This window comes from Acanthopagrus latus, chromosome 21 (assembly GCF_904848185.1).
Source record: "Acanthopagrus latus isolate v.2019 chromosome 21, fAcaLat1.1, whole genome shotgun sequence".
Taxonomy (NCBI): Eukaryota; Metazoa; Chordata; class Actinopteri; order Spariformes; family Sparidae; genus Acanthopagrus; species Acanthopagrus latus.
In genome coordinates, this window is record NC_051059.1 from 20,789,019 (window position 1) to 20,802,220 (window position 13,202).

The 13,202-nt window shown below is 43.3% G+C and overlaps 1 protein-coding gene across 5 annotated transcripts in view; it reads left to right on the plus strand.

The window, feature by feature from the left end:
* Positions 1 to 10,144, plus strand: part of gpc1b (glypican 1b) — a 76,883-nt gene extending 66,739 nt beyond the window's left edge. For 4 of the 5 annotated variants that reach the window (XM_037084344.1, XM_037084343.1, XM_037084345.1 and 1 more), the window contains exons 7-12: positions 662 to 827; positions 1,064 to 1,194; positions 3,952 to 4,080; positions 4,421 to 4,554; positions 5,808 to 5,983; positions 6,408 to 6,613. In XM_037084344.1, the coding sequence (XP_036940239.1) occupies positions 662 to 827; positions 1,064 to 1,194; positions 3,952 to 4,080; positions 4,421 to 4,554; positions 5,808 to 5,983; positions 6,408 to 6,613 (942 nt within the window). Of the gene's footprint in view, positions 1 to 661; positions 828 to 1,063; positions 1,195 to 3,951; positions 4,081 to 4,420; positions 4,555 to 5,807; positions 5,984 to 6,407 lie in introns of all 5 variants that reach the window. The other variant, XM_037084342.1, reaches the window with a different exon arrangement.
* The last annotated feature ends 3,058 nt before the right edge of the window (positions 10,145 to 13,202 follow it).

Sequence of the window (13,202 nt, forward strand, 5' to 3'; positions counted from 1 at the left end):
CTTAGAGGAGCTTTGTATGCGTAGCTGGGCTCGTTCCACCTCTCTCTCTCTCTCTCGCTCTCTCTCGCTCTCTCTCGCTCTCTCTCGCTCTCTTGCTCTCACTCACACACACACACACACACACTTCCTGAGGTTTTGTATGCATAGCTGTACTCTCTTGTGAACAGAGCTTACTGGTATTAACCCAGTTTCACTTTTCACGCACCAAGGCCCTTTCCTGGGGGAACAGCCTCGTGGGATAGAGAGAGAAATGGAGGCGGCAGGAAGGATGGAGGAGCGAGGGACTGAGAATACTTGTATGAATGTCAGGGCCTTTTCATCGCATGTGAAACAAAAAGTGAATTCTCCCAAAGTGGTTTCCAAGGAAACTGTGCTGAATGAAAGTCTGGTGCAAACTGAAAAAAAAGGTCACCACAGGAGGTGACCTCCCACGGTTCTGTGACTGTGATTGTCTGGCCGCAGAAATTTTCATCTTTTCATCTGTTAAATCTGAACACTTGTTTAATCCTCCCATACAGTGGCAACAGTTAAAGTGGTCGGATGCGCGCTTTTGACCAACTGCCGCTATCATTTTTATCTTCCAGGCTATTAGATCATACATGCTTGACTAAACAGTAATTTTTCATCCAGGTGGTGTGTGTGTATTTTTGTCTGTGCCCAGGTGCAGCTGAGCCAGGAGTGCACGCGGGCCATGATGAGGCTGACTTACTGTCCCCACTGCCGCGGCATGGCCTCCGCCAGGCCCTGTGCCAACTACTGCAGCAACGTCATGAAGGGCTGTCTGGCCAACCAGGCTGACCTCAACACCGAGTGGAGGCATCTGGCAGGTGTGGAGCGTGCACACCCACACACACACACACACACACACACACACACACACACACACACACACACACACACACACACACACACACACACACACGTGCATCCAATTCAGCCATATGTTTGCTCAAAGATTCACCCGACACACGATGTTACATTGCAGCGGGATCGCTCGGCCGCCGTTTGACGCGTGAAACATTTCACGCATGCTTCAAGCTAACTGTGTCTCCTGTCTCTGCAGAAACAATGATACAGGTGGCCGATCGCTTTGATGGACCATCTGGTGTGGACAGCGTGATCCTCACCCTCCCAAATCGCATATCAGAGGCCATGCAAACCATGAATGATAATATTGAGTCCATCAACAGCAAGGTCAGAGCACACACAATACACACATACAGCTGCGAAACAGCTGACCACACCATATGAACAGAGGATACACAGACAGCAGTTCATTGTGATGTGACTCATAATGTTGCACCCACAGTTCTGATCCTAAAAATATGCTGATTTCCTGCATATGGCAACTCACCATTTATTTAGTATTTTTAGCTTAAGATGCAAAGTATGGAGCTCTGCAGACCTGTAACATGCAGCAGACCCTCGATACCACTGGAATATGCAGTATCAGTAGGTGTGATGGTCTTACTTCAGTTATGACCATATAATCACCTATTTCCCTTGATTATTAGAGCAGTTAACTCTGTGCCACAACTGTGGAAATTATTAATGGAGCAGAACACTCGAGTTCCACCGCAGAAGCTTCCTCTGAGAGGAAACTAATGTACCGGTGTATGCTGTTCAGAGTTTATAACATTTTGAGGTAAGGTAATTAGGACAGACTATGTCTGCATGTTGCTCTAGTCATAGCAGAGTGCTGGGCTGCTGCAGTGCAGGTGTCTGTAACAAAACCAGCCCAATGAAGAGCTCAAAACATGCCAAACATTAGACAACGCTTAGTCCAACAGCAATGCTATCATTGCCAAGTGCATTGTAACATACACTGTAACAACACTAAGTAACAATAATAACTTAATAATGATTAATAATTAATAATCTCTGTGAGTAAAAATGATCTTTAAATATGTAGGATTCTTTAGCATATATTCATTCATTCACAAGTACCATTCTGCATCTTAACAATCCAATAAAATAGCCATCTGCTTTTGGTCAGAGCCTACCATTAAACTTCATTTTTGGCCCCATGATGCATAAATCAACATGACAATTCATCATTTCCCTTTCTGTTCCTTTTCCTTCCTGCCCAGAAAACACAGACGGAATGACAATTTACAAAAATGTTAAATTATATTAAGGATATCTTTTTAAAAAAACACAAACAGATGTTTGTCACAAATCATAGAAAGTGTTGCAGATCAGGACATCTATATAATGACACCCCAACTCTATTTAGACTTAAATATATGTAGATTCTTACTTCCCGCTTGAGGGAAGTCAAAGTCAAATTGGTGAACATAAAATCGAGCTCACTGTCTTAATCAGCTTCTTACTTTGAGTGAGGTGGTCCTATATTATTAAAGTTCAAAAGTCCCCCCCCCCCCAAAAGAGATTTAGCAATGCAGGAATTAAAATGAGATGACGGTCGTGAGATTGATTACGTGGCCGGGCAGCTGCCGATCAAATCCGCTGAAAGCACACCCACACAGTCCCTGTTAAAGCAGATTAGCTGATTAGCTTTTTTTTTCTTTTTTTCTCTTGAATGAATATTTAATGTTGCGGAGAAGATATGAACCAGGTTTTCAGGGGCCATTTAAATATTCATGTCACCTGTTAAAGCAGTAGAAATAGTAGTAAGGAAATAAAGAATCTTAACTCTCTCAGCAAAACGCCACTGGGCAAGCTATTACCAGCAGTTCAGTGACCCCCGCTGCCTCATTTCCCCGGTGTTCATTTGTTTGTACAATTAACACCTATCCTACCACTAAATTAATGCCGTTGAAAAGCCTCAAGTACCTGATTTTAAAATAAAAGGATGTGAGTCATGACAGAGCCTGCAGGCCAGGCGTTTGCTTCACTGTTTTAATGGTGTTTGAGCAGCGGTTTTATACGATCCTACAAAGGCACGGGCGGCGATGGAAATCTGACTGGGTTGTTTTGGTGAAGGCAGAAGAAAAAAAGACAAAGCTTCCACTGTGCTGGTCGTGCTGTTAAACAGCCCCGGCTGGCTAGAGGTGAGCCGCGGCCTGGCAGACCGCCTCTGACCTGGTTCAGAATGGTAATCACACACAGCTTCAGCCTCTGATCTCCATCTCTGGAGGGAAGGCGCTGCGTTGATCCCGCGGCAGTCGATTCATGACTGTGCCCCAGTATTATGGTAGACACAGTGTAGGACAGATTATCTCCTATTTACATAATCTGTTGACATCAAAATCCATATGCTGTGTTGTGTACTTTCCCCATCAAAACACCAGTTACTGATATAAACGAGTGCGATGAGCAGACGTGCTTGAGGAATCAGCCACGATTTTTTAATGTCCATTATTCTATCTGTGAGCCGCGAGTTATGCCCAACGACAGGACTAGAAGCTTACGACAGGATTATTTTATAGTTATGTGTGAAGGTTCAAAGGCTCCGGGCTCCTCTAAGCAGGCCAGATTGGATGACAGATTGACTGCAGTCTTACTTTATTCCCCCCGGGCTCCGTTTATGAAATGTAAGCCCCATAAGGGACAAGACGTACTTTCTGGGCTGCGAATCATTCTGCTGGAGCGATGGTGTGATTTGACTCTTGGGGTCGTGAAAAAAAACAGTAACCGCTCCTCACTGTTGCTTTTCAAAGAGGAGCTTTGTGTGTGCGAATCTGCTCGTGTTTCTTTGTGCCCTTGCAGATGGTTGCGACAAATGTGAAACTGATGCAGTATGGGTTTATGGGATTCTATTCAGAGAGAGCGAGTTCAAGTGTTAGATGTCAGTCTTGTTAACACCAACACCAATAAAGATCCGTACGAACTACATATGGTAGGAAAATAGCCTTTATAGAGCGAGCCTGCTGTTAGCCGCCGCTCGTAGATGGAGATGAATTTTGACGGCGAGGCAGTTCGACCTGTTTTGATCTGCGCGGCGTTTAGAAATTTTTACCTTTTCTTTCTCCCTTTCTCTCTCCCCAGCTGTTCCAGTCGTGCGGCTCCCTCAGCGCCAGAGACACCAGCAGCACAGGGGTCGACGACTCCATGAAGAGAGGGAAGGTTGTCGTGGAGGACAAGTTGGTGTCCGGCTCCAGCAAGATGGACAAACTGGTTAGTATTTACCCGACTGGATCCGTGCCCTTGTTATCGCTCCCTGATGGCCCAGTTCAGCCTTTTCATATGGACGGTTTATGATGCAGTAGCCATTGATCATCACGGGCAATTAAACCCCCTTTTTGCTGTTCATTTAACCTTTATACAGTCGACGATGGGGTGATTAGATGAGAATGAATTCTTGGCTGGATGAATGAGTCAGACGACCGGCCGCTGCGGTTGGTTATCGAGGGAGAAAGAGTTTTTCTGACTCTCCCGTCTGAGTCCAGCATCACGCTGTGATTTCTGGGTCATGTGTTAAATGCTCATGAATCTGCTCTTGTCCACTCTGCCGCAGGTGACAGATGTAACCATGAGACTGAGGGATATGCAGCCATACTGGGTTTCCCTCCCGAGCATTCTGTGCAGCGACAGAGTGGCCACTGGGACGGGAGCTGAGGACAAGTGTTGGAACGGCATGAGCCGGGCCAGGTGGGGCCATAAAAAAAAAACAGGAGACAAATTAATTTCAAGAAAACATATCACAGTGCTAAAAAGTTGACCTGGTATCTTGGGAAATTATGTTTTTTTTAAAAGCACAGTACACTGCAAACTGTGAGCCGCTGCTGAGGTGACTAGACATCGCAAAGTCTTATTTTTTAACAAAACTGATTCTCCTTTTTTGGAAAATACTCAGTTATAATCACAAATTATTGCACAGGTGTTTCCAGCTATCGACATTCTGTCAATAATATGGAATGGGATTCACTGAGCGTCCTGGGCTGATGCATACTAGCTGTCATTGCTACTGGCACCACTCATTTGTCATCTGTCAGTTGTTCATCATCACAAATGTACAAAGTACACGCAAAAGACAAATGGCTTTGTCAAGATAAGCACCCGACAGAGGCAACACTAGCGATATATTACAAAAAGTGAAGTGAGTCCCGATAGGATTGTGGTGAGTGAAAATGATGTTAACTGAATGATATGGCACAACTCTGCCTCAACATACATGATCTCATACAGTATCATACATGATACTGGTCTGTAGAAAAATGACACAAACAATCTTAACCTACATGTATGTTTAACTGTACAGTGCAACATATAAACATATATACTACCAGAGAGATGAAAGTCAAAACCTTTTTAAAGCTGTGTAGTCACACATTACTTTGTTTTTCATTACACCTCAGTTTGATTCAAGTTAATGGGGTCTATTCTGGGCCAAGACAAATTGTCAATCCAAGTTTCATAGAAATCCACTCTGTGTTCTTTGTCCAATCCTGCCTACAAACCAACCAACCAACAAACGAACACAGGGCGGAAACATAACCTCCTTGACGGATGTAATTGAGTACATCCTCGTTCACTTCAATGCTTTTTTAGTCATATTTGGTCTGACATGACCAGTGGCATCAGGTGTCTCATGTTAGCTAACATTAGTGAACTCTATATAGATATCGTTGTGTAGTACTGACACGGTTTGCTAACTCTATGACTCACAGTGTATGCTATGGCTACACACTTTTAAGCTTGTCACATATATTTCACATTTCAACTGTTTCCTGTTTGTTGCCCCATCCCATTCACTCTGTCTGGTCTCCTTCCTTCCTGGTCTTCTTTTTAAACCGGCCACTGTTCATAAAAATTCACATGATCTGCAATTAACTGTGCTGAATTGATTTTTAAAATGTTCAGCCCGTGTTTGACATGTTAAACGAGTGTTCATGTGCTGACAGGTACCTTCCAGAGGTGATGGGTGACGGCCTGGCCAGTCAGATCAACAACCCCGAGGTGGAAATCGACATCACCAAGCCAGACATGACAATACGCCAACAGATAATGCAGCTGAAGATCATGACGCACCGCTTGAAGAACGCTCTCAACGGCCAGGATGTGGACTTTCAAGACACCAGTGAGTAGTTTCACCATCGCAGCCCACAAGTTTCCAAAAACACACTGATGAGAAACTCCCTTCCGGATGACTCACAGATGATATAAGCTTTTAAGTTCTAGATTAAGGGAAATAAACAACTCTGACTATTTCTCTCCATCTGAGGAGACAGCACACTATCGTTTTGAATAATTGAGGTCGTATTTTGAACGGCGCAATAAAAGTGAACATGCTCAGCCTTTTTCTGGAGCCTGCACCTGGACAGCCGACCTCATTTTTCTTGCTGGTAGTCAAGCAGACACTGCATGTGCACAGTATGTTTAATATGTATGAGTATGCGGCAGCCGTCTTCATATGTTAATTCTAAAAAATACATAGCCAGCGCCATTTGTTGATGTTATGTGTGTCATACCAATAAGCTCACATCCTGCCTCTCTGTCCACAGGTGATGATGTCAGCGGTTCAGGGAGCGGCAATTGCGTTGACGAAATGTGTTACCGGGGCCCACGCCTCGTCGTCCCAGCCACACAGCCACCCATTATCTACCAGTACCCTCCAGAAAACAAGAAGGTGAAAGCCTCGGCCAGCCAGAACCTCCCAGGCATCAGCATTTACATGCTTTCACTGATCACTTTGCTGCTGCGGCGATAATTGACGGGGGGAATCCACCAACTGGGACTGAGTTTGGGACACAGGGGTTGGGGAGACTCTGAAAAAAAAAGGGGGGAGAAAGGAGAAGCTGGGGGTTAGTTACTTTGCCAAAACTTAACAAGTATAAGGAAACAACAGAGAAAAAAGAAAATAATTCACTTGGATGGACTTCCTTTTGGTTTTTTGGATTAGAACAAAAAATGGAATTTCGAGTATTCATAAATGTTTCAGTTCTGCTCTTTTTCCTTTTGTTTCTTTGCTATATTACGACACCATTAGAGCTGGTCTTCTTTGCATCTTCTAATGTTTTGTTTTCTGGTGTTTGGGTTCTCTGAGATTATATCTGTACCTAAGACATGTGTGAGACTATATTGTTAACAGTATGTTGGTGTTGACGCCACGGGGAGAGGGAGAGCGGGGCTTTGAAGAGGTGCTCAGATACATATATTTGATATTCCACTCCTTTAAAAAGAAAAAGAGAGAAAAAAAAGCACTTCTGTTCGGTAGAATTATTTATTTATTAACAACTCAAACAAAACAAAAAAAAAAAACCCAGAGTGGTTTAATAACTCGCAGATATTTATAGAGATAGAAACCTAAATGAAATAAAATATTGATGACTTTAAAAAGGAGGATAATCTGGACATGGCGACCCACTGGGCCTCTTAACGCATTAAGCCCCACAGTATCGCTCCATGTGGCGAGGATGAGAGCACTCCGCATCAGCACTTTTTTGCCATTTCATCATGTAAGCTGTAATAATAACCGTGATCGCATTCGCACCGACATGATCGTCTAATGTGGGAGTAACGTGACCCGTCCGCCACTCCATCCTCTCATCCCTACCCCCTACTCCCTACCCCCTACCCCCGCTGAGGCAGATCTCCCTCTCTCTCCAGACCCCGCTGGCTGTGTAGGATCAACCCCGAGAGGTCTGGTGTAAGCAAAACACATGCTGGGCCTGGGCACAGGTCTCAGATGACAGCAGCCTCCCACTATAGAGCGCTGTATGTGGAACCGGGGGCGGTGGTGGGCGGTGGGGTGTCGGTTTTAAAGATCGCACTTGCAGCAAAGGATCGACAGTTCATGACTTTTGAAAAACGGTGTAGCAGAACAGAAATGTACACAGAGGCAGAACCACTGCTGTCATGTAGCGCTTTTTCTTTTTTTTCCCCCTCCAGTATTCTTTTTTTTCTGTGTTCACAGCAGAAGTGTAATATGCATAATTTTGTGTGCTCCCTGCGAAGGATCAGTGCTCCTGTGATTAGCATCATAATTGCAACTACCAATGTCGTTGATTTTTCTGTCTAACTGCAGCAGTGATCGCAGTGAAAAGCCACGCCGTGCACGTCTTTGAATTGTACTGCTACTTGTATGGCGGACACAGCAGTGTACATACTTTTGATTGCTTCTTTGTTGTTTTCTAAAACAAAACAAAAAAAAAAGAAAAATAGCCAATTAGGTATCAAACATTTGGGGACGGCCTGAAAACTGTATGCTTTAACTCGTTTGTCACAGTGTATCCATACCTGCCTTCCGTTTTTTTATTTTTTTTTTATTCTGCAACTCTTCTATATCAGTGCCTCTTTTCTTCCCACCCCCTCACACCTTCTCCTCGCTCATCAGTTATGACGACCTTTAAAAGCGTTCGTCATGCTTCTACATGACGGCGAGGCAATATGACAATGACACGGTGCTTCATTACGTGTCAACCTTACTGGGAATGTTGTGGGAACACGGCGAAAAAAATAAATAAATAAAAAAGGCTTTTACCTGATGAGAAGCTTGCTGGGGAGGAAACACATACTGCATTTTTTTTTTTTTTTATTTCAAAGAAAACGTCAAAGCTCTCATTTAAGAACGCCGTGTGCAGGATGATGGGACGACGCTTGCGTGTGCGTGTGAATGTGAATGCGTGTGCTAGTCTTTGGGTCGGTAGAGCAAATGAGGGATTGGACGACAGAGCCTTTATAAATCTTGTTTGGATGGCACCGAAATGAAATATGTATTGAAATGTATTGGAAGTAATTGCATGACAGAGTGCTATTCAACTGACAGCAATGGGAGATTAATGTAGCTGGTTTGTCCCCAGAAAAAAAAAAAAAAGAAGAAAAAGAAAATAAATGGAATTTCAACCTACGGCTGTAATAACTCCCGGTCTGTGCTGATGGTGTCTGTGCTCATCAGTACTGAGCCTGTAGATGACAGACAGGTTTAAGGTGGAGTACAGAAATGGACAGTTGCACATTGGGACAATCTGTCGTAGTTCATTTTATGACAGTTGATGACAGTGTAGTAGTTGGGGGGGGCCTTCGTCGAAGTTTGAGAAGCACATCTGTTCGATACGTAATGACTGCTCTCAGAACGGTTGTTGTCACAGATGTCACCTGACACCTTATTTGAAATGGTACTTCCTTTACTTTTTTTTCTACATGCTTTATTAACGGATGAATGTTTGCTGTGCGTCCGTGCATTTGTTTTTCCTGTTAGTCCCTCCCCCCGGTTAAGAAAATCTGCCTGTGACTGCCTTTGACACTTTGTCTCGTGATGGGGGATCGATTGTGAGATATAAAAAAGTTAAAAAGTTATCCGATGCGCATTTTGAACGAATTGAATATACACTTTGAAACAAGAACAATTAGCAAGAGCGCCGCGTGGTTCTCTCGTTTTTTTTGTTGGTAAAATCTGAACATGAATGTGAACGTGCACATTAAGCCCCTGTGGAATAAAAGCAAAAGAGAAATGACTCCAACTGTGACGGTGACATTCCAATTCAAAGACGACTTGTAACTCATGACTTTCAGTTTCAATGACTGCCTCACAATGTCATCGGCTGGAATTTGCACAACCCCTCACCCCTTCTCTCCTCCCTCACCTTTTTTGATCTCATTAATTTGTTGCTCAAAGTACCCCTCCCTTTTATAAAAAAAAAAACCCTGCACTTTTATGAGGCCAATAAATGGCGTCGTCTGCACAAAGACATCACAAGATGGTCGATCGATACGTGAGTCAACACCTTCCAGAAGCGACTATTGATTGGGGATGTGTGTATGCAGATAGACATGGCCCAGCAAGATGTCTCCTGTTCAACTATGGGGAAACAGTGTAAACACAAAGCCCCTGTGTGTGTGTGTGTGTGTGGGTGCGTGCGAGAGAGAGGCGGCGGGAGAAAGGTTTTGTCCGGAACGCTGATCTCAGATCAGTTCGAGCGCCTCGTACCTGCCCTCATTCATTAGGTGGCAAAAAATGCAAAGCTGATTATCCCACCGTTTAAAGACGGCTTTATTCTACACTGAGTTGAATATGAGAGGAATCTCTTAAAGGTGCCAATTTATGAGGAAATAAAAAAAAGTACTTTTAATTTTTTTTTTCTTGTTTTTATTTACTTGGATTTGTTGTTATCAGAAAATCTATGGAGAGTTTGTGCTTATGGTAAAGATAGATGCCAGAAAGAGGATGAAAAATACAAATGTCTCATTTGCTGTTGTACCTGAAATCTTGTGTCAATTATATACATTGTAAGATTTTCAACATGCCCGTGTCCTGTCTCTTTGTTGTTCACATTGTCGTTGCCTTCGGGAAGAAGCAGCATCACGACCGGGAAATAGAACGACGACAAAACCAGCAAAACAACAGAAAAAACGGAAGGTGGAGCCGCGGGAGGGGGGACCACAGCCCTGCTCATACAGTTGTTGTCTTCTGGATGGCCCCCCCTCAGTGGCCCCTTCCGGTCCCCGCTTCACAAAATTTCTGGGGGTGGCCCTGCAAATACCGAATTGCAGTTACCCTTCACATAAACAAGCATAACTTTCTTTTATATATAATATATATTGGTAAAACCTTATTGGGCAAACATCCTCATCATACATCATATCATCATCATAATTTTCTATCACTCACATATTGTGGCAATGTCCATCTGTTCTGTGTGTTTAATGGTGGGTGTGTTTATGCTTATATAATGGGCATAATAAGGAAAAAAAAAGTTTTATGCTCACATCTGGTAAATCTATTCATGGTTATGTTTTATATTCACAAACCACTTAACTCACACGAAACAACACGCAGATCCAGCCTATCTCGGTTTCTCAGTAAAAAAAAAAAGGGGAAACGTCTGCTCTTCTTCAAAATTCTCCATCGCATCTGCCCGGGTTGTTTCCCAGAGCGCACTGGGGCACGCTGCCACCTAAAGAAGGGCCAACTCGCTCCGGCGATGATGTCAGAGGTGACAGCTGCTGTCGGCTGTTGCTGCACGTTCGGAGCACACTAAGTGCTTTGTCTTGTTCTGCGTGTAGACAATGGGATGATCGTCCCCTCCCTCAGGAAGGTTTTAACAAGGTGCAGTTGACCACGATCCTGGGGGGGGATCCTGGGTTGAGATGCAACGCTTTACAAAAAGCTCTCATGCACCAAAAAAAACGCATCCAATATGTGAATCGAAGCTTGAAGCTCGAAGAACACGTCTTTCATGCTCTTACAAAGGAAAAGATGCAGTTTGGTCAATATTAAACCAAGATTATTATCAGTGATAGAATGTACTTGTATTTTTATTTTGATTTTCATTTTCTGCTTCTTTATACTTCCATAATGGGCACTTTTTTTTAACCTACTACTGCCAGTAGTCCAGTTGTTTGACTGATTCGTGTGTTGCCAGGTTTGTTTCACTTATTTTCTTGGTTTTCGGACCAACACAATCAACTCGCCACCAAATATAAGAACATACAAACATACAAGATTCATTTTATTAAACAGCCCACAGGAATATAAGTAAAATATATCAGCTTTTATAATTAGCAGTTAATAATAATGGTGCAAGTATTATTTTATTATAAATTATGAACATGAACACTGATAATACCTTACACTGAAGCCCATAGCATGATCACAGGTCATGCTGGGTACTGTGACGACTGACGCAGCCCTGCAATTGGCTGATTCAGTGCACGAGGAGATGTGCTGTGGGCAGCCATGATTGTAGTCTTTTAGTTGAGTGCTGTAAATGATTGGCTTTCACTTTCCCAGAGTAATAACTGGGAATGTCGTCTTCACTTTTACTTGAGCGTGACATTCAGGTACTTCCACTAACAATATTTAAAGCATGTCAAAATGTTAATCCACATCATCATTTGATTTCCCAACACTGGGATCTGAAGACAAACTCAAACCCTGTACGAATAAATGTGACAATCCCAGCCCTCCTAATTGTTTCTCAGATCAATCTCGTATTTAATATATAATAATCAGTGATAGGGTGCATTTGTCTCCCTGCAGCGAGACAATTATGTAATTTAATTTCACCAAAGTCATTAGCCATCCGTTTTTTCTGCAGCCCTCTGTTCACATACAGCGAGACGCATTCACGTTCTCAGCTATTGATTGTGTCTGATGCCTTTCACCCTTTCTCTCGCTCCTGACACAAAATGCCCATGAGATACTCTCTGGCTTTTCGGCTTTTGGCTTGCCCCTTTGGTGCACAGCACTTTTATGAGTGACTGCCTGCAACTGCAGATAAGTCTGTGTATTAGAAATATCGGCTCACCGGGGCACTTGTCAGTAAAAAGTCTTCTCTGCTCGATACGCCGTGAACTGCCTCTGCCCCCGGGCGCCATCACAATGGCAAGATGCCTCCAGGATTGTGCTATTAATATCTCAAGGAATGCATTAAAAATCTACACGCAATTGAATGAAAAGTATTTCTGAGCACATTTCCAGCTCAGTGTGAGATCACTGGGAAGCCGAATTCAGTTAAAAGACATCAGTAATCGCTAAGGAATTAGTCGTGCTCTCTCTTCGGCAGCAGGTCCCTTTTAAAAACCCACCAGATCCTCTAACTCCATGTTTGAACGAGGGGAATGTTTGATCAAAATAAAAACTGTATTCAGAGCACTTATCCTGTTGTCTTAGCTGCTTTATCCCGTCTATTTGATTTTGGATCACACACAGAATGCACGCATCAAGATGCCAAAGATTCAAGGAGAAGGATGTCCTTGTACTTTTAAAAATCAAGTGTCATGTCTGGGAAACTCAAGCCAGAGGCACTCAGAGCCCGGCCTGTTCTCTCTTCGTCTCAATCACCTTACATGGCTTCAAATGCTGCTCTTCTCTTTTTGCCTTTTTGGTTTATTAGACAAATTCTCTCACCTTTTTTTTTTGTCTTTTTTCTCTCCCCTCTTTGATCTGCTTTGTAAGTTGAGCCGAAGCCTCCCACTCCTCTCTCTGTTTTCACTCTGCCTGGTATTGAGCCTTCTGACTTCTTATATAATTCTACATCAGTACGTATATTTGAGATCAAGGGCTCCCCATCATTGCCTCTGTCAGACCACTGAATATGAGATGGGTCGAACTACAAAAAAAAACAAAAAAAAAAACAGCTCTCATCTGCACAGCTCTGCCTCAGGATTGTGCAGTATACGTGCACATACTGCCACCCGGTGAGGGAAGGCTTTCATTACAACTTGAGGGAAAACCAGGTCGCTCAAAATGCAGGTTGAGATGAGAACGGCGGGTTCATCCTTACTTAAAATAGAAATCGTGATTATAGGGACAAACTTGATGAGACAGAATGCTCTGCTGGTGTCTGCCAACATCT